The sequence below is a fragment of the Betta splendens genome, chromosome 2, assembly GCF_900634795.4.
Source record: "Betta splendens chromosome 2, fBetSpl5.4, whole genome shotgun sequence".
Taxonomy (NCBI): Eukaryota; Metazoa; Chordata; class Actinopteri; order Anabantiformes; family Osphronemidae; genus Betta; species Betta splendens.
The window spans coordinates 22,848,098-22,869,640 of record NC_040882.2 but is presented as its reverse complement, the minus strand read 5'-3'; the positions used below and the strand labels follow the sequence as shown (position 1 = coordinate 22,869,640).

The 21,543-nt window shown below is 47.8% G+C and overlaps 1 protein-coding gene and 2 long non-coding RNA genes across 7 annotated transcripts in view; 2 read left to right on the top strand and 1 right to left on the bottom strand.

Annotated features, from left to right (window-relative positions):
* Window positions 1-15,427, bottom strand: part of LOC114851194 (NACHT and WD repeat domain-containing protein 2) — a 29,504-nt gene extending 14,077 nt beyond the window's left edge. The window contains exons 1-5 of one of the 4 annotated variants that reach the window (XM_029142866.3): window positions 14,903-15,266; window positions 14,615-14,739; window positions 13,711-13,882; window positions 7,505-7,593; window positions 3,376-3,492 (exon numbers count right to left, since the gene is read on the bottom strand). In XM_029142866.3, coding sequence (XP_028998699.1) covers window positions 3,376-3,492; window positions 7,505-7,593; window positions 13,711-13,882; window positions 14,615-14,739; window positions 14,903-14,978 — 579 coding nt within the window. In that variant the 5' untranslated portion in view covers window positions 14,979-15,266. Of the gene's footprint in view, window positions 1-3,375; window positions 3,493-7,504; window positions 7,594-13,710; window positions 13,883-14,614; window positions 15,267-15,287 lie in introns of those variants that run through there. The other 3 variants (XM_029142869.3, XM_029142868.3, XM_029142867.3) reach the window with 3 other exon arrangements.
* Window positions 244-11,334, top strand: LOC129603828 (uncharacterized). The gene is made up of 5 exons (XR_008694056.1): window positions 244-861; window positions 1,119-1,210; window positions 2,675-3,550; window positions 9,812-9,976; window positions 10,380-11,334. It is a non-coding gene; the product is annotated as an uncharacterized LOC129603828 (long non-coding RNA).
* An 18-nt stretch (window positions 15,428-15,445) lies between the features above and the next one.
* Window positions 15,446-21,289, top strand: LOC114851196 (uncharacterized). Of its 2 annotated transcripts, none has more exons than XR_005898707.2 (4): window positions 15,446-15,585; window positions 16,151-16,293; window positions 18,617-20,763; window positions 20,835-21,289. It is a non-coding gene; the product is annotated as an uncharacterized LOC114851196 (long non-coding RNA). The 2 variants fall into 2 exon arrangements; XR_003785010.3 differs by having other exon boundaries at window positions 20,642-20,763; window positions 20,835-21,274.
* The last annotated feature ends 254 nt before the right edge of the window (window positions 21,290-21,543 follow it).

The following is a 21,543-nucleotide window of genomic DNA, read 5'->3' as shown; positions in this document are numbered from 1 at the left end:
ATAAGCTCTGGCACCGAGAGCGGCTCTGAAAGGAAACGCGGCCACAGAATGGTTCATTCTCGCTGGAGGGAGAACAGTGTTTAACTGGGCTCGCGGCTAATTCCCACCTCACACTCACGCTTTACACCAGGCTCTTATTGTAACATGGCGTTTTTATAGCAAATTCGCTTCTTACTGTCAACAAATGTCAGGGGTCACGTGACTCAACGAGGGACCAGGAGCGCATGAAGCAGATGTTGAGGTTGACTGCAGGTTGCTGTGGACAGATGCTGCGTGAAGTGACCTAATTCACCCGTTTCGTCCGTCTATTTTTATCGCCACCTCCGTTTTATGATGTGCGATGACCACATCACAAAAGATGGGATGGGATGAAACGGTGTCTGTGCAAGCACATTAAACAAAGAGCACGGTCTGAACAAGGGTTTTACAACATGAACGCACCTGAGCTTCTCATAGCATTTACATGACCTCTGTCTTTGCTCTGTAAAACATCACTAGCGCCCTCTATTGGTCAGCAACGTGAAGCAGTGGCAATAAACGTCCACAGCATCTGTGAAATGAACTGATTAACACTGAGTGGAGGAAGCAAAACACAGCGTTTCTCCATCGTCGCGTTGGGCCCCACTTTATTGTCTTATTGGGAATCTGTGAATGGACCTGTACAGCCAGCACACTTCAGATTGTGCTGTTTTGTTTATAAGTCATACGCTATCGTCATAGCAACGCTGCAGAATCTTAGCAGGTTTTTCCTCACGGCGCTCAGTCCTGATGCCGACTGGCTCAGAAACGACAGCGCGCGGCAATTATGGCAGGCAGGAATATGGCCCAACATCAGGCGTCTGTGGAGCGCTGAGGACGGAGGTGAGGCGGCCAGTCATCACACAACAACCACATCACGTTAGCTGAACGGCAGAGAGCGGAGAAAATGAGAGCCACAGCCTCCTCGGTTAGCTTGTTCTCCAACAGTAAACCAGCAGGAGTGGATGAGCGGCTGCAGCCTCCAGGCATTTGTCAAGTTTTACTGTTTTTATACGTGAGGGAATTTGAGATCGTTGGAGAGCAGAGGAGAAAGACGGGAAAAAAAACAGTCAAGGCTCATTGTAATGCTTAATCTCCAGGTCAATGACACCATCACCATGCCAACCCCTGCTATCGCCATGGAAACCGTCTTTATTGCATCGACAGGTTAGAGAAAAGACCCCTCACCCAGGTGCGCTGTGCTGCTACGTGTGTGTGTGTGTGTGTGTGTGTGTGTGTGTGTGTGTGTGTGTGTGCGTGTCTGCATCTGCGTGTCTGTCTGTGTGTGTGTGTGTGTGTGTCTGTGCGTGCGTACATTTGTGTGTATGTGTGTGTTTGTGCGTGTGTACGTGTGTGTGCGTGTGTTTGCTGACGCTTGCTGCCCGTCCTGTGCTCAGCCGTGGCCTCTGACAGACTTTTTACTCATAAACTAAGAAGCCAACGCGTCCGCTCCATCGCTCCTATAAACAGTCGTCGCTGCATCTCGTGGTTTAAAACCACTTTAAGTCTTCGTTGTCACAGACGCCTCCTAAATGAAACGAACTCCTGTTTTATTGTCGTAATTTCCCCAGAGAAGCGTTTCTCCGCTAACAAGGCTGAGATCAAGAATCTCAGAAACACATGAATTAGACTAAAGATGAAAGCTATTTTGACACAGACGCAGCAGGGACCTCACAGCCCTGAACGAGTATTAAGAGATTTCCTGTTGATCAGACTCCGCGCTAAAACGCACCTTTCCTTCTTCTCCATTTCCTCCGTAGCGTCTCTAACGAAGCCGTTATTCCCACTCTGCCCCCGATCCTCCGCTTCCATCTCTATTTTTCTCAATGAAGCGCTCGCCTCTGTTTTTTCTGACATCAATTAGCACAGACGTAATTTAGCATCAGCGCTTTGCTCTGCTTGTTGTTGTTGGCCGCGGACCCCCACAGCAGCGTCTCCTTCACGTCCTGCTCCTCCTGACGCTGCAGCGCCGTTAAACCCAGCCGTGACAGTCGTGTGTGGACTGGAACTGAATCCACTGCATCCTGCTGCAGAGACAGCACTCGCGTCTAAATCTGGGTCTAATACAAACAACGGCGCTCTGGAGACGACCCAGACAACCCAGAACTGTCACGAACGAGGATCGGGTCCGTGATCAAAGGGCTCGGCGCCGATGCAGCGCCCCGGTCCGGGAAGCGAGGGCCTGCCTGGTTCTGATGACGGCAGGCTGGGCCACAGGGGCCACGGCAGCTGTCGGGGGTTTCTGAGCATGAAATCCTCCCGCAGCGAACTGCTGGAAGGTGCCGTCGGCGCCAGCGTCAGAGTCAACTCCGACTGCTTCTCACTCCTTTGACAGAGAACACGCCGTGGGTTCTGTTCGCCGGGCCCATGTGGGCGTGTGCTGGAGACAGACGAGGGATCAGCGGGAGAAGGAACGAAACGCTGGCTCTAAGTGTGTCTGCGCCGTGTCGCTCGGGGTCAGTCGGGGTTAAGATGGTGAAATTGGGTTGAGGCCGATGGGAAAAACACGTGTTGACAACCTGGCGGCCGCTCAAAGCACCCTGTTACACGCCCTGCTCACTATTATGGGCCGTGCGGGTCCAAATACGCTTTACTGTGGCTCGGTAAAAATGCATCGATGTTATTTATTGTTGCTTATTGTCGCCTGCGCAAACAGAGAAGAACACCCGGTGAATGGGAGGAGGAAGCGGAGCATGTAGGAGCCGACGCTCCCTGGAGACGGGCTCCTCTGCCCGCGACGCGCTACCTTTCCCTGTGATCAACCAGTAGAAAAGGATATGTTCCATTTGAATAATTCACCAGAACTGTCTCTTCCTCGTGTCTCCTCCGCTTCCTTCCCTCATAAATGACTCTCTTCTCCTTTTTATGTGCCCTAAAATTATCTAAAAAAAAAAAAAAAAGGCGACTGAAATGTCAGCTGTAATTACGTGTCACGCCAGCCCCTCTCTTCTCACACAGCTCCTCACATAAGTCATTCATACAAGTGGAATTCCATAAATATTCCCGATAAACAGCAGGTTCCTCCTGCACAGATCAGATGATCAACTCATAATCCACTTTGATCCAGAGAGACTGTGACGTCATTTATTCAAACATGACTAATAAAATAAAAATGCCGGTCTGCAATAAAAGTGAGTTCACTCCTTTCAGGTACTTTCACATCTCTATTAGAGCTTCACAATCCCGTTTTAATGCCGCATCACAGCCGTGTAATGAGATACAGATGGATGGCGGAAAAAGCTGCCGCGCACTGTGATTGAACAGATTTTCTACTTATTATGCAAAGTGTGCACGTGCCGCGATGTCAAGTCAGATAACGGGGCGAACGGACGCGTGGAGGCGACGGAGGAGACTCACCACGAAGCACGGCCCCGCCGACGTCTTCAGACACTCCTCCAGGAGCTTCATGCGCAGCCGCTGCAGGTCGGGGCTGTCCCACTCCTCCGGGTCCACGCCCCAGTACAGGTCCACCACCTGCGGGGGCAGAGCCGTGAGCCGGAGGCATCCACAGGTCACGCGGGTCAAGCACACGGTAAACAAACAGCAATGTTGATATACTTAACAATAGCGTCAGCCTAAACTTTGAAGTGTGCACGTGAGCTTGTGGCGTCGCTCACAAACGTAGGAGTCGAGCTAGCGATCAGCTGATTAGCCCCCCTCCCCCCCTCCGTGGGAGGGGGTCTCCCTCCGCTCTCGGCAGCCGAGACGGTTCCAATTGTAAACGCGCCACGGGGCGACTCTCCCGCTGGAGGAGCGCGCGCGCGTGCGCGCGCGCGAGGGGACGCCTGTAAATGTGTTTGCGGCCCACGCTGCGCTGCTGCGAACTCGGGCTCGTCTGGGAGGAGGAGGACGCCTCGCGCGCCGTAGCTAGCATTAATAGCCGCGTTTGCGCGCGAGGCCCGTCGTTTATCTTTATCAGTGTCATTAATCTGCTTCCAACTTCCAACGAGCCTGCGAGGACCAGTGGGAGGGGCGTGAAGGCTTCTACTGGGCTGCAGCGGGTGACTGGGCGCGTGCACAGTAATTAAAAGCTAAATGAAGATATTAGCCGCGCCCGCTCCGCGTGTGAGCGCGCGCGCGCGCGCGCGCCTCCCGATTAAATTTGCCCCCGTCGCCCACTGCGCTTCGCTGACGTACGAAGGGATGAAGGAGAAAAGGGGAGAGAAGTCGGGAGGTTTATCCCAAAATAGCCAGGAACACACAAATTGAGTTAGGAGGGAGTTCTGGATGCGAGACGAGCGGCGGCGCGTTTTTAAACGGAGCACGCGGAGGGAAACGAAGGGAGTCACGTGGGAGCGGATTTGGCCGCAACACTTTCACAGCTTCCTTGTGTCTTTTCGCCCTCCTCCTCTCCTCCTCTCGGCCAACTCCGCCGTCGCTGCTCCTCTCTCCCTCTGGTCGCTCCGCCTCCTCCCCGCTCCCCTGAACGCGCGGCTCCGACTAAGCAGCTTTCTAACGCCCTTGGAAGGCGTTCGCCTGCGGCGGGTCAAGAGCGGCGGCGGCGGCCGGTCTTATTTATTGAATGTTACACTCTCTGACTGTGGGATTACGCCCGAGATGCCCAGAAAAAAGAGGCCATGAAAGCAGGTGGGAAGAAGACGGAAACCCAGCTACGACATTTTGCGCCGTGATGCAGTTATGAGGGAGGTTAAGTGGATCTGAGCATCAGTGTCTGATGTTTTACTTACTTCCATAGTGGGCTTTTACTGGAGCCTAATAAAGATGATTCAGCTTGTCAATAACGAGGCTGGGGGGAGATTTTACATTCACCTTTGAGAGAAATCCATCAGGCTCCAGCGCTGGGGTAATGAATGCAGTTTTTCAGAGGCCGTAGCGAAAGTGTGGCGAGTTAAGAGCCGGTTAAAGACGTGATATAATGAGAGCGCCTGGCGCGTGGTGGAAATGAGGCGGGGGGCATCTTCCGTGGCGTTCTGCTGCACGCCAGCATTATATTAAACAAAGCAGCTTTCCTTATGTGAGCTGAGGTCTGTTTAACGCTCGTACTTTGCAGAAACCCGTTTCCTGTCTTCTGACAACCGAAGACACTGAGAAAAACTGGTCCGAAAGGTTACAAAGGGTTCAGAGAAGCTTCAGCTCGAGATGTCGTCCCTATTTGATTTCTGATCATCGCTGCTGATTGTTGGTACGATGCCTGCGGAGGCGGTTGGCACGGCGATGCGTTTCTGCAGAGAGTAAATAGAGAAAACGACAGGACAGTGAATGGAGACGGTGGCCGGCTGCCAAGGAGTGGAGGAAACAGACTGAGAGACGAATGCGACGCGAGGACGACAAAGGCGGCCGCCAGGTGAGCAGACGGAGGAGCGACGTCCAAACGGGGCGCCCGCCAAGCGCCGGGTCCGACTCGCGCCTCAGAACGGCGCAGAGCCGCACGCGCCCTCACCAGCGCCACGGACGAGCGTCCGTGGCGCTGTGTTAGCAGTGTTAGCTCGCTTCGCTAGCTGCTGCACGTGGGAGGGAGCGGTTTGACCGTAACTATTTGATTCGGGGGGGCGTCGTGAATGCAGGAAGTGGGATTTTCAAGCGCCGTTCGTAGCGTTTGGAGGCAGACAGTCGGCGTCTGAAGCCGTAGAAGTGAGATTTCCCCCCACCGCTGCTGCGATGACTGAATGAGGACGCGGCCCTCGGCCCCTGGGCTGGACTCCCTCTGTCCGTCCCTGCGTCTCATGCGATCCCTCCCCAGCCTCTTGAGGGACGGTTCTGGGTGGAAACTGAGTCAAGCGACGAGGGACCGGGGAGAATGGGGTTTCGTCGGCTTGGCATATGTGTGTCAGTGTGCCCCAGCGGACGCGAGCGCTGCGCTGCGATGAGGCCGCTTCGCACATGAATTAAAAATCAAAGCGCGGCACGAATGCTGGCGGAAACATGACTGCACATGAACGCTCGCGCGCCAGGCTCCGCGCGGGGACCGAGGGGACGGGTCCACGGTGGAAGTCCGACGGAGGCGCAGTGAACTGTGGCTTGGGCTGAGGTGCCAGTTCTCAATGGCGTGGGTGAGGATGGAGAGTGGGGAGCTCGGGGGGGAGGGGGAGGGGAGTAAGTGAGTCATAGTATTAACTCCCAGGCCTTGTGCATAACGATTTCAGCTCACGCTGAATCACCAGACAGACACGTGGAGCCAGAGCGCCTCTTCCTTGTCACACGCAGGCGTGTGCAGGATGCAGAGTCGTCTGTGGGGCGTCCGTCCTCGGGTTCGACCCTTCGACCTTACGCATATGCGTGTGACACTTATGTTAGACATCGACCGATTCGCGAAAACGAGCCGCGTTGAACGAAAATGGCTCAAGTGCAAAACAGCAGCTGCAGTTTGGGTTTGAGGACCGGTTCTGCATCCACACATTCATTCTGGAGCAGGGTTTGCATTGCAGTGCATCCAGATGTGGAGGGTGACACGTGGCTGAAATGCTAAAATACGCTCCCAGCCAGCCGTCTATTAACGGCAGCGTGAGTAAATCCAATATGGCCGCCGCCACGTTGGCCGCTGCTTTTCACAGAGGAACGACCTTTCTGATGATTTCTGATGAGAACGGCAGCGTCCGTCCACCCAGACTAATCAAATTCATGCGTTGATCTATCATTGCATTTTATTTATTTGACTTTTGGTGTTTTCTTTCATCATTGCTTGTTTAACTGTTCTCTTTATTAATTTCATTAAAATTTATGGGTCTATGCTCTTGACAAGCTCTTTCTAGGGCAAGTTTTGAAACGTGTATGTATTACTATTATCATAATTATTGTTGTTCAAGGCCTTCGGTTGCAGCTACCAAGGTTAAATTCTTTTAAATAAAAAAACATCTGAATAGGTTGAGTATTTGAATGTGCAACAACCATCTTCCAATCAAGGAACCACAATAGGAAGAAATCGCTTCTGACTTGAGATCTGACTCTGACACCAACACGTACATGTTTGCTTCCATTTTCTATACACCATCACTGTATTGGTGTCTTCAGACGTGCACACTGTGTTGGTGTGAGATAGAAATACTGTAGCCTCTGACGTCCCGCTGAGCACAGCTTTGGAAACAATTCAAGGGGTCGCCTCATCTGTAACAAACCTCCAGTCCACCTGATTGGAGGAATCCCGTGGATTTGGAAACAAACCTCTGATGGCAACATATTTGCATTGCAAACTGTCTTGATCAGTGGACACCTCGGGGGGAACACGGAACCTCTCAGGCGACAACAAAGGGAAATACCTCGCATTGTGCTCCCTTATCCACAGCCTGCCTTCGCTGATGGAAGCCTTATCTCTGCTGGCCTTCTGTGCGCTTAAAGGGACAGAAGCATCTGCACGCGGCTCTGGGGCCCCGGGCACCGACGGCCACGTCAGGCACGACGCTAAGTCGGCGCTGGCAAACTACAGCTCTGGAAGTTTCAGGTCTTTGAGTCACAGGAAGGGAAACGAAGGCAAAGGAGGAGAACTGGGGCAAGCGTGAAAGGGAGAAAGCCGGAGGAGAGAGGAGGTTACCTGGAATTCAATGCCGTAGTTCTCCCTGCAGAAGTCTCGTAGTTTGGGGTAGACGTGCTCTTTCAGTGCGTTCCTCTCTGCTTCTGTGTCTGGAAACAGAAGGTGGTGGGAGTTGTGCATTAAAGGCAGGTTGGAGTAAATGAGGAAAGCAGGGATCACTTCACACAAGCATCTTTACATGGAGGATTTAGGGAGAAGCTGCTTCACGCTGGGCCCTGGGCTAACACCAACACCGAGACGTGGCATCGATCGTCTCGGGGAGGAATCGAGACGAGCCGTGACCTCAGCTTGACCTTTGGAGCGCGTCCCCCGCTGAACCGGCCGCTATGGCCGGAAAACCAAGGAAATCCGAAGCAACACGTACACAAATATCCAGCCATCTATTATTCAAACAGCTCGTCCTCGGAAAGGTCGCGGGGCGCTGGAGCTCATCCCAGCTGTCATTGAGCGAGAGGCGCGCTTCAGACACGGCTACAGAGACGCTCCACCCAAATGTCGCCCCGTCTAGGTTCCAATGGAAAAACAAAGCCTCCGCCTGTGGAACCACTGCTCTGCAAATATTTACACAGGTTCGTCCTGGTTTCCGTCCCGCGGCGAGTCCGAGTGCTCTCCCTGCTTTAGCATTTAATTTGGGAAAACTGACATCTGTTAATCTGCTGCTTATTGTCTCTCTGTGGCCTCGACGGCTCGAATCAACACAAACCGCTGCTGCTCGGAGAATCCCAGTGAACTTTGAATTTTAAATGGCCATTTGTTTCAACCCTCACCTAAATAACATCGGATGCACGATTTCCCATGTAGAATTTATGAATATGCTTTTCACACCCATTAAAATTTTATTGCTTAGTGGAGCCGGCGCTGACGCGTACTGTTGAAGAATGTGCGATTATGCAGCATTACAACGGCAGCGATCATATTGGAAAGTCAGTGTCACAGAGCGAGTGCCCACGGCCTGTTGTTGTGTCCCACTTTCCTCCCTCCCCCTCCCCTCCTTTTCACTGTCTTCCAAATGGTTACTGTAATTTATTCGGACAGCCCCCCCCCCCGCCCTCCCTCTCTGAAGGGTGTGGATGGATAGTTAAAAACAGAACATGCCCGACAGAGAGGCCCAGCGTGGCCGAGCGGCCGACGTGGTCGCACACACACACACACGCGCGTGCGTGAGCGTCCCCTCGGCCGCCAACCGTGTCATACGCGGCGTGAGTAGTGGAGCCCGCAAATGTAGTGCGACAGATCCCCCGTCTATGTTTAGCAGGGCTGCGGGGCCGCGGCCAGACGTGTGTTCGCCCACAGCAAGCGGAGGGAAATGTCACGTCAAACCCGACCCGATGTCGTATGCAAATGTTCTAATGGCCGGAGCTCCGGTCCGGTTCCATCGGGGCTCCAGTGCAGCAGCACGAGCGCGCGCTAGCGAGCCACGGTGGCGCCGGCCGCGCCAGAACCCACATGCAACCTGTTCCTCCCTGAACCCGGACCTGCGTTGTTGGTATTGTGCTGAGGACAGCAAGACGCCTCCCCGCCGCTCGCGCTGTTGTGGGACGCTGACGAGTTGTGGCAGCCTGACGCGTGTGCGCCGCTGCCGCGCGCACGCACGCACGCCCACATGCGAAGCAACAAAGACTGGATGCCGCAGTCGCGCTCTCCCGTCCTGCGTGCGTCCCTCCCTCCAATTTTCCAATCTGCTTATTTCAATGGAGGCGACCGCTCTGTCTTCTCGTTCAGATGTGTCCTGTCAGCGCGGCCTCTTTTCCTCCTCGCTTCCGTTCCTCGTCCTTTAAGGGAACTCACGGGCGGCCGGCGGAACAGAAACGCAGTCAAACGTTCCAGCTTCTGCTTCGCATCCTGCTTTCTTTTACATAAAGCCCAGGCTGCGGAGTAATTGCTCCTTTAAAACCTTCCACTTATTAAAATACTGTCTCCATGTAGCTCAGCTGGTGATTCTGTGACGGCTCAAGTTTAATAATATCTACAGTTCCACAGTTTGTGAGGCCACTGACAAAGCCGTCGCTGTGCTGGACACGGTAATTAAAACCAGGAGCAAGAGTAATCGGAACAACAATGACATGGATTCATCAGCACCTGTTGGTGTGAGCTACGTGTACAGTAAAGGACTGACTGGCCTTGAAGGTTACGATGTGGCTCGTTGCCTCTCTGACGCGCCTGTAGCTGGATGTTTCTGCCATCAGGGTCATTGTTCGTCACAGGATCTATGTATTTGTCCCCTGTTGTGGGTGCAATTATAAAGAATCTAGGTCTATGAACTGTAGATCTCCATCCTTTATCTGTAAATGTGTATTCCATGTACAGAAAATGTTGGCTCTGCAGTCACGGGTCCAGGTTCCGACTCGGCAGCTGCGACTTCATCCTACGTGCATTTGAACCAGGCCCAGTCATTTGATGCAGTACGTGCCACAGGGCGACCAGGGCTGACGTGCAGCCGTAGCAACGACAACGCGGCCCAATATCACTGAGGTAATTACAGAAGACCCAGAAACATGGAATGAACTGGAACACAACGCGTCTTGAGCCGCATCTCACTTCACATTTCTTATTTTTTTTTGGTGTTTGCAGCTTGTTAAGCATTAAATGAAAAAACAACAACATTACTCACGCATTAATTATGCAGCTTTGCTAGGAAATCTAATAATAACTACACCATAAGTAAAACGAGCAGTACATTCAGACCACAATTAGAAACAGATTGTAGATATATGGGAAACCTTGTCTCATGGCTCATGTCTGGCACCCGCACCCGTAATTTGAGACTCTGGCTCTGTAAATAGATGAGGAAAATATAGAATTTGTGTGACTGACCCTTTACTCTATAGACTGTGTTTCAGAGGGGGACATTCATTTATTTCTTATTATCTCGCAGTACTTTCACGTGTGTGTGTGGGATCGGTGACATTGAGATGGTTCACGCCACTGAGTTCACCGCACACGCTTAAACGCGCACGTGGACCCGCACCGCAACGCAGCGCGAGGGAGCAAATCGATACCGAATGACCCGGAAGAGCATGCAGGCAAACTGTGGCTGTGTAAAGCGGCCATCCGTAAAGGCCAGATGTTCCTGCGGCTCCTGCGTGCTGGGTGGAACGAGCGAGGGTGAAGGAGGCGGCTCCACTCCAAATAACACCGTGCAGTCAAAAGTGATAATCACAGGTTGGAGGTAGAAGACAGTGGCAGGGACTGGGGACGTCTCCTGTTCATCTGCCAGTGAGAAACGTTGAGTTTGAATGAATAAACATAAGCGTGGCTGCACACAGACCCGGCATAGAAATATACTATAACCAGTAGACTGGGTAACATCTGGTCCTGCAGCTGGTGCTTCAAAATCCACTAGTGGGGCTTGTAGGGTCCAACGTGTTCACGTCAGCTCCAGGAACACACTAGACATCATAAAGCCCGGTTACAGTAATTACTGGCCAATGTTAGACACTATAGAAACTCTGCGTGTAAAACCTAGTAGGTTACCATGGTTACACAGCGCACATGTGCCTCATGTTAGAACTGTTGGCTTGCCCATGGATTTTTTTTTTTCAGGTTCATCTTTTCTTGCCTCGAAGTGAAAATGTCACTTGAAATAGGCAGATTTATTACTGAGCTTGTTTTATACTTCTACTGTATATATTCATAATTTATAAAATAAGCAGGTTTCAAAGTTATTGAGGATGTACAGTATAATGTGCCTGTTCTACATAGTTTACATGTTTGCTCGCTCAGATCATCACAGCTGGTTCACTGCGTTCTCTAAGCTTCGCTTAAGCTCGTACCTAAAATTGCAAAAATTAAACCAGAGAAAAGAGAATCTTAAGTGAGGCGTGTGTGAAATATTCATGGCATTTTTAAAATGAACTAGCTTCTGCTCAGCTTGATTATTTTTTTTAATAAATATGTTTTAATTGTAAAAACAATTAAATAGAGCGATAAAAAGTTCAACCTGCCAATGTTGTAACTACGTTGAGGACACGGTATCTTACATAACCTGAAAGCGCACCTCTTACCATCATGTTGGCTGTAAATGTAGCAGGAAACACTGAGAGCTTCCAAATTATATAACATTTAAAATGCCGCTCAATGAAACATTCATTGGAAGTTACCGGTTTGTTGATTTTCAGCCTCGGTTAACAGTTGAAGTCCAGAAAGCCTCCCTCAGCACATAAAACAGCCCTTGATGTGCACATAAAATAAAATGCTCATTAGTTACAAAGCACTTGCAGACCACAGTCGTTTTCTAGAGGTTAATCACTATGTAATTTTACTCAGGTGTATCTCTATGCTTGCTATCATCAGCATCAGTCCCGGATGAAATGTCTCAGTCTGCTGCTGAAATGGCCGGAGCACCCGGGGGGTGATGAGTGTGCGAGGGCAGCTGCTGAACCCGTCAGAACCGCCGCCCGCTAATGCAGAACCGCTCCACGGGGCCCTGGGGAACCCGGAGCGGGGTCAGTAACGTCCCGTCAGGAGCAGCGCGGGGGAACCGGGGCGGAGGGAGACTCTAGCGCGAGGAACAAGCCGGCCGGCACGCGCTATAGACTGCACCCCCCAGAATCCGACGCTCGCCGGCTCCGGAGAGGCAATTTATTAAACAAAAGCCACCCTTGACACGGTCCCTTCACCTGCCGTGCCTCCTCCTGTCCTCCCTGCTTCCTCCCACTCGCTCTTTGGTTCTCGCTCACCACAGTCCATTCAAAAAAAAAAGAAAAAAGCAGGGCTGAAACACTCTCTCCTACTGTAGCAGTGCTTGTTCAATCCTGGGAATCTGAGCTAAAATCCTACAACACCGTCTCAAAAACAACAATGATTATGGCAATAATTACGGCGAGAGACGTAGCGAATTGGAGGTTTGATGGATTTATGCATCATATCCCTGATGCCTTATGGCTTTATCAACTTTAAACGGCTTAAACCGAGAGTCTGGATACAAATAGCTGCCTATAGCATTCAGCCACTGCCAGAGCCTCGCAGCTGAATATGAAGAGGTAATGGATACGCTCATATGGATGCGCATAAACATATGCACACATACCCACGCAAACCGACAGATGAGACGAGCGACGTGCGGCACCGGTACCGGAACACATTACACCGGGCTTTCCTGGCATCGGTACCAGGCGCGTTCATGGATTATTCGCCTTCGCATGCGAACACGTGTTCCATCACAGCAGGGGTCACTGCTACATGGAGCCCCGCGCCCGTGAGATCTCATGAGTGTGCACGTTCCTCCGCTGTTGGCGTCACCCTCTTACACACAGTCCAGTTCTACTGTCCACACGCTCATGTGAAGTGACTGGGCTCTATGGCCTATACACGCTGTCATGAGGGCCCTGCCTTCCTCACAATCACAGCTCAGGGTGAAATGTTTGTCCTTCCACGTGTGAGGACGGTGCGAACGCTGACGCTTTGACCACAAACCCACAACCCCCCCCCCCTGGCTTTTATTGTGCCGCAACGGGATGCTGGGACCCACTGAGTCAGCTACAGGTGGCCGGACAATGCCGCGCATAGCGCCGTCTACTGCGATCGATAGCGCTGCGAATAATCGGAGGCCGACTCATTGGGTGCGTAGCCGTCTGCTCAGCGAGGACAAGCGCGTGACGGGGACGTATCGACAGGAACAATCTCCTTCCTTTAATCCTGACCTCCTCCTCCTCCTCCCTCGTTATCTCCCTCGTAGCCTACTCTCCTTCCGTTGCCTTGTTTACTCTACTTTACTGAGACTATTTTTACCCCCTTTGCCCACGGGGCATATTCAAATGCAGAGCTCCCTCATGACCAGACTGCCTTGCTCTCTGCTCACACCATGCACGCTGTTGGAAGCAATCTGTTGTTTCAATGCGATATCGTAACGAATAACACACAACATATCTTCTGGCCCAATAGAAGCTGATGTACAGTAGGCCTGTTCTGTGACATGCAACAGCTTTCATATCTGTTTAAGATGTATTGTAAATCACCAGTTTGCATTTTGTGTTCTGCCTGCACTGTACTTGCAGGTGCTTTAATGTTTGGACCCACATATATGAAGAAAATCTATCTTTAAAAGGCAGATGTGATAGACATCATTTTATACAACAGATAAACGATAAAAACAGCCATTAAGTGTGACTGCAGATAAAGGTGAAGTGTTTGTCTCGTGTCACTGTTAGTCCGCAGGCTGCAGATGTGTGAGTGTGTGTGTGTGGGTCGGTCACGCTGACTCCTACCGTCGGGGTTGGCACAGATGAAGACCCGGACGCTGCGGCCTGTGGGGACGTGGTGCGGCGGCAGGGCGTTGATGTTGCCGCTGACGGCCGCCCTGCGCAGCGCCGACTCCCGCGGGCAGGGCTGCCTGCTCCCCGCTCCCGACGGCCACATGGGGGGCGACTTCCAGCGTGGCTGTTACACGCACGCGCACGCACGCACGCACGCACGCACACACAAACACACACACACACACACACACACACACACACACACACACACACAAGGCATGTTAGCGCAGCCGAAGGCGCACGCGCTCACGCACATGGACAGACATGCATGTTTGCGCTCGGGATCTCCTGATCCATCCACACGTACGGGCGTTAATTATGGCAGTGGTGGGGAGCTCCGTCTAACGGCTTTTTAATTCGCAGCTAACTTTAGGCGCATTTACTCGCACAGAACTGTGACTGAACTAAATAATGCTCCGTACACACATTCTAGCGCCGATGCTAAACGTGTGTGTCACATTGGTCAAGACGGGCTTCGAAACCACGCTGTCGCTCGAGTCTCTCTCGCCTAACGTTGATCTACAACATCTGGATATTTAGGGCACGAGCGCGGTCCCAGCCTCGCCATGCACATAACGCCCGTGCTTTACAAACACGCACTCATACACACGCGCACAAGTTAGGATGCATCCGCCAAATCCCCTCCAAACACAGGAATGAGCTTGAATGTTTTGTCATTGCATTCGTGTGGTAGGGATATAATAATAGGATATTACGCACAGCCTTCTACCGTCATGGTGCATGCGTAATTGGACGCATTCATGAATTTTCATGCCACTGTGGGACAAACAGACAAACAACGAGACGATACAAAACTCGAATAGGCGAGCATGGCAAGCATCAGTCGTATTCCCACCCCCAGAGAAGATGCTTGTAAAGGCGAATAACCGCTACAATGGTTATTCCGCCAGGAGCTGATGTCAAGTCGCTGGTTTTCCGGAGTTGGTGTATCCCGAAAGCTTTGTTTCACACACGGAAAACCTCGAAAAAGACAACAAAAAGCAGGGAAAAGTTGGATAGTCCACTAGTGAACACTACATAAAATCCAGACAACTAAGGATCATAGAGGCACCGCATCCACCGAGAGGACTTGACTAGAGATGCTGGAGACAGGCACAACAACAGGACACTTCTTGTTGCTCACATTCATTCGCTTCATTTCGCGGCTTCCGAAAATATCCGAGCGCGGAGGACGGTAAAGGGCAAATGAAAACGCCCATCAGAGTTGCCGTGGCCGAGAGGCGACGCCGGGCGACGGTAAAACGGACGCCGTGTGTCGGAGCGCGCTGCCTGGCATCCCGCTGTCTCTACGAGCCGACCGAGCTCTGACAGCTGGAGCCGGTGTGAAGCTCCACGAGACAAACGGCGCCACTGCCGGTTTGCCTTTTCAAAATAAAATACTCACCAGCGTGCATCGACGGATGCGCACGTGAGACGGGAACTGGACGTGTTTGTAAATAAGCTCCGGGTTTAATCATGCAAACACAGACACGCGTGGAGTTTAAAGCGTGGTGCAACCCCGTACTCACCTGTCCCGCCTTCCCACAAGAAACGCTTTTATGTTGAAATGTGAAGTCCCGGCGGTTCTCTAGCTCGTGATGTCAACTTGATGGATGGGCTCCGGGTTTTCCGTCCTCCTCTCTCGCCCGTTTCCCTCCTCTCCGTAGACAGACCGCCACCCGTTAAAATCACACCTAACCGCGAAGTCAGCAGCGCAGCTAACGCAGCTAACGCAGCTAACGCAGCTAACGTCAGCTGCTACTTTTAAGACACATGACGGCCACGAAAGTCTGCACCAAGGGCTCATTACATCTGCTGTGCGTCATGGTAACGTTGAAAGAAGTTTTTATGTTGTCAACATAAACGTAAACAATGAGCTAATAGTCATTTTCAATAAATAATTTAGCTAATGCCCCTGAACTGTGAGCTATAGCTTAGGTTAGCTTTGGCAAATCTTGATATAATGCTAATACTAGAAGATACTCTTTAGCTTAGCATAATTGTTAGTTGAATAGTTATTCCTATTCAATATTTATATTATGAATTATATTATCTATCTATCTATCTATCTATCTATCTATCTATCTATCTATCTATCTATCTATCTATCTATCTATCTATCTATCTATCTATCTATCTATCTATAGATATATATATGGTATTTTATAAGTATCATTTTACAAGAACGTTTTTCTGTAGCAGCAGGGAGCAGGAGGGGGAGCCAGGGCTTAAATTAATTGCTTTATCGATAAGTGTACCTCTGCTCTGCAGCCTCTGGTTATTCGCGCTGGAAGTTTAAGTGCATTGGATTTGTACTAAACTGAATTGATTACTGTGCTGTTCTTGTGGCGGGACGGGGGAAACGCTGAACCATATATTTTCCTCTTCTCAGTCTCCGTGTTAGCAGAGAGGCAGCAGCGAGCGCGTCTCTGGATCTGATGAAGAGTGTGTGTTGCCTGAACTTTCGGCTCAGCCTCAGCACTGATGCTTTTATCCGCTCATTTAAAGGAAGGATCAGGACTGTAAATGCACGAGGTTAATGTTTCAGCATCTTATACATTTTGCACTCCTGTCAGCTGACAGATTTTTAGGATACCTTATATCTCATATTTTCACATATTCAGCCTAGAGACCAAAAGAATAAAAATTCGAACACATAATTTATACCTAAAAATGCAATTTAGTATCACAGATATTTACTGTATTTAAGGAACAGTAACTGTGTCAATTTATGTCATTGATCTAAATCACAACTACAAATCCCCTTGGATTATAAACCCCAAGGTGACACCTCGCTTTAGCTACAAACTTCACTTTAAACTATTTTAAACCTTATGTAGGAAACATAATTAGGTACAAGAAGACTTACTGTTCTCTTGCGGGTCTTGAGGATGATTCTAGGGCTCTGCAGACTCGCAACGACCCATTTAAGACCAGCCTGCAGGGCTACCAGCTCGCATCAGAGCTCTGGAGAAGCTCAAGCAGGGCACCAGGAACCGGAAATCTGTTCCCAACAGTGTTTTGACCTTTCTTTACTTGATAATCGTGCTCCCTCTCATAATCCCCAGTCAGTTAATCATGAGTGCACCTGCACTGGATTAATGCACCAGAGTCTTACAAAAGGATACACTTTACTCCTCAGCTTAATAGCATGATGTGATGTGGCTGGTGAAAATTGTGTTTTTATATTTGTGAATGGGGTTGTGGCTAAAGATTCAAGTAAGGTTATTGGAATGTATGTCATTGTATTATTTTATGGTCCAGGCCCCCAAACCTTAAATCCCCTCAAGCAAACATGAGTCACTGTGGTGATAAGATGTGATGTGTCACCTGGGAGACACACAGACACAAAGGACAGACTCTAGCTGTTCATTTGGCAAACATCCACACACACACACACACACACACACACACACACACACACACACACACACACACACACACACACACACACACACACACACACACACACACACACACACACACACACACACACACACACCAATTTCACAAATGGCTGGTGATGGATGGTTGTTACTGCAAAACAGCTGGAAAGGAACTGAGGAGTAGGAGTAAGGGAAGAGAGTTCAGAATGTCTATTTCTATGTTCTAGCCACTGGCACCACTACATTAACTCCTTAATTGAAATGCCCACTGTGAACTGGGTTTTTCTAGTTAGCTGACTCAGAGCAAGGGCATTCAACTACACATGGTAATGCACCACTGGGATTTAAGTCAGTGATGGGAAATCTTAACTTGGACAAATTCCCAGAAATGTGATTCAAGTCAGTGTATTGGTAGCAAATGTGTGTACTTGTACATCAGAAACCTCATCAATCAAATAAAATTCCAATTTATCAGAAATATCACAACATAAAATAAATCACTCAACACTATTAACTGAATTGTATGTAGTGTTATTGCACAATCAAATCTGTTAATTGTACCATTTAAAATGACTCCTCTACACTAACAAAAAGCTAACATACTGTACCTACGCCATCTTAGAGCATGATTGCTAAGCAATTTTTCAAAGGCAGGGCCAGATGGACACAAAAAAGAAAATAACAGAAAATGTAAAAAAAAAAAAAGTTTGTTACTAGCTAGTGTGTAATTACTGTAAGTGATGGAAATTTTGTGTTCCACTGCTACAATGACTTTGTAAGGATAATAAAAGGATAATAAAAACTTTGGCAGTTTTCATTAGTTGGTAAAATATTATATCTTTTCTGTGCAGATATTATCTGTCTTGTTACAACTGCACCTCAATTACAGTTTGGCAAAAGTTCATTACAGTCTCAAATTTGACAGTTCTTGTTGGTAGGAGGGGACCAGCAGGCGAAGGCGGCACCACTAAGCTGCCCTCTAGTTCCCCCCTTGCAAATTAGCATGTTAAAATTAGCTAATTAGGTGAAGATGAGAAAAATAAAATAGGAAAATGGAGGAAAACTAATTTGGTTTCATCCTCTGGGGAACATGAACATGAGTGTCAATGTTAAACAGCGACAAACAGCATAGCCTCAAACACAGGTTGGATAAATGTTATGCACAAGTGACTGCATCACAATGAATTTATATGCTAATGAGCAAGATTCATTGCAGAAAAAAAATCTCTAATTAACTGCATACAAAAGATTTTTAAGCCCTTTTTCCCAGTCATTTCCATTAAAGCTTATTCTTGCATGTGTGCATTCTTAATACAGAAAGTTCCAATGCTATTAAAAAGTGCATCAAATCTAAAATATTGTATTTGATGGTGATTACGGATCATCCTAATATATTTAGAATAGAATAGTATTTAAGTTTGTCATTACATACAGGTAATGAAATGTATTTCTGCATTTGACCCATCCCCCAGGGGAGCCTGTGGACAGCCACTGGGACCTGGGACCTTCTGCTTCCCAGGCCATTGCTCTATCTACTACCTGTCTACTTTGATTTGAAAGAGCTGTAACATTTCTTGCATGCCCTATTGTCCTATTGTTAAAATGACACCTTGACTTCTTCTTCTTCTTTACTTAAAAGATAAAGAGCCAGTGTTTTGGGGTTTATTAGCAGTCTATGTGTAATTGGATAATTTTGCGATTTCCTGACTTCCATTTTAAGCTTGTAGAAAGAACAGATGCTGCTTACCAATTCAGTTATGCAAAGCAGATTAACTTTGGCACCTTGCAAATCACCAGGTTTATTCATGAGTGAAAAATTACACAATTGCTAAACAGGAGCGGCTCTTACTGCTTGTGATGTTCAAAAATGATTCGACTACTTTGAGTTAGTTATTTTTCAATCAGCACATCTGTTCTCCTACATTTCTTTCACACAGTGCTGACACACCCAATAATGCTATTCTGCTGATAAAACCTAGGCAATGTACCATCCGTTTGTTTTTGAAAAATCCCTGCTGTATAGCATTTACATACACCAAGTTAAATCAAGAGATAACATGCTTTCAGTCAGTCAAAAAAGCTAATGTTAAGATAATTCTCAGGTGTTTACCACAGTCACCCAGCAGGCACACAACCAACCTTCAGTGTTAAAATAAGGTTGAAATAATGTCAGTTGTCGATGTGATGTTGATGTAATGTTGAAACAACGTTAATGCTAATGGTTGTAAAAAGGTTAACAAAATACCTATTAATCAACTTTGCAAGTTTCAGTTGTTATCATGACGTTGATAAAAACAACAATACTAACGATTGTAAAAAGGTTGACAAAATGCTTATAAATCAACATTGAGATATGGTGGAAATAATGTCAAACAACATTTAATGCTAATGGTTGTAAAAAGCCAAAAAAAATATTTATATTAAACTGACCGATTGTCTTTAACATATATTATTAGCCATACTTATTTACTATAGATGTAAATAATCATTTCAATTAATATTTTTTTTTATAAAGTTTTGGTCATGCATTCCATTTTTAGCTGTTTTATTGAGTTCTCTTCATAGATTGTATTTGGTTCTCAAAATGTATCAATTGTCACCCAAATGGTGATGGGAAGACACCCAGCAACTGTTTTTGAAAGAGCACGGCGACGTAGCAGCTATTTTTAAAACGTAAGTCAAAATTATTTGAACAAATTAGTAGACTGTTAGTCCATGGTTATGTTTGAACGTAAGTGTCCTTAACGGAATTTTCTTACATTGGTTCAAATATGCAGAATTTATGAAAATGATCTAAATTTGTGTTTTGATTTTTGTTCTTAGATGCTATCATTAAAACTTATGATACTACATCCTCAAATGTATGGAAAACAATTAACATTTATGTACCAGAGTGATTGGGTGGTGGTGGAACAAAGATAGAACTTTAAGTGTTTCTGTTTCATGTTGTCTTCCAGCAGCCAGGTGGCGCTGTTTCGTCCAGTGTTTGCCCTGTTTGTTTATTTGTGGTGTCATGTGATTTCCATGTTTGCTTCTCGTTTGTAATGGTGATCATTTGTTTCACATGTGGGAATAGTTTGGTAAGTTAGTTTGATTAATGTTTACTTATTGTCAGTTTTAATGTCAATTTTAATGACAGTGTGAGTTGCAATATTGGTGATGCTAGATTTAACTGACTTAAATGGTATCTTTACATTTTACACTTTCTACACTTTACACAGATTTATTATGTCTGTATTTATTTAATGTGAGTTGCTCAATGTTCAATGCTGGTCCGTAAGAAAACTTCATGTGTTTTGTCCGAACATGTTTTATTGGTACACAAAGGAAAGCATGTGAAAGAAAGCGGCAGTATAAACGCTAAAGTTACACAGTGTATGTTTTGATTTATTGTACATTTCCATTCCCCCTTATGTATGTGTGCAGCCAGTGAGGTTGTGAGTGATTATTTTACGTTTGTTTCCTGTCAGTCATTAATTTTTGTATCTATGTTGTAGTTTGACGGTGGACATTGGTGGATTTCGGTGGATGACATAACAAACAAAAAGTAGCAACAAGCACGGCTCAACCAGGCGGTCTATGGTCACCAGAGCGACCACATCGTCATGCTACCTGACCAGTCAGTATTGACACTATAGGCTCTAATTTGGTGATTTCTCAATTACTAAATCCATCTCATTCCTCATTTAGATCCACCTGCAGCCGCTAACGGATTGACCCCCTGACGACATCTCTGTCTCCTCCACCTCTCCATTGGCTCCGACACCTGCCTCGGACTCCCGGCAGCTCCTCTCCTCTTTGGACTTTTTAGCTCCCTGATCTGAGCTTCCATAGATCCAATTTCACCTCTGTACTCTAGCAATAAATATTGCCTGTTCTGCAACCAGTCTCTGGGTCTGAGTCTGCTCACTCACAGTTTGGTACACAGCCATGTTTTAACAGGTTGTGCTGTGCTTTAACTGTTTTGCATCTTTCAAAATCAACAGTTAATTCAACATGAATGCAAGGTTGATAAAAAGCCATAAATCAACATAAATGCAAGGTTGATAAAAAAACATAAATCAACGTAACATTGATGAATGACCATAAATCAGCGTAAATGTAACGTTGACACTCCATAACCAAAATGCAACATTAAAAAAACGTTGCCCCATCAACGTTGATTCACCTTTCAAAATCTAAATAAAATCCAGTGGTTATTCAACCATAATTAAAATGTTGCCTCAATGTTGTCTCAACGTTGTCTCAGCATTGAAATGCCTGCTGGGTAGTGAGTTATGTGCTAAAGTTAGTACTAAAGTGCCAAAGGCTTGATAAGAAAGCAGTGTACTGTACATCTTAATTACAAACATTAGATTTGGACACCGCTACAAAATAATGGACACACTACCTGCAGAGT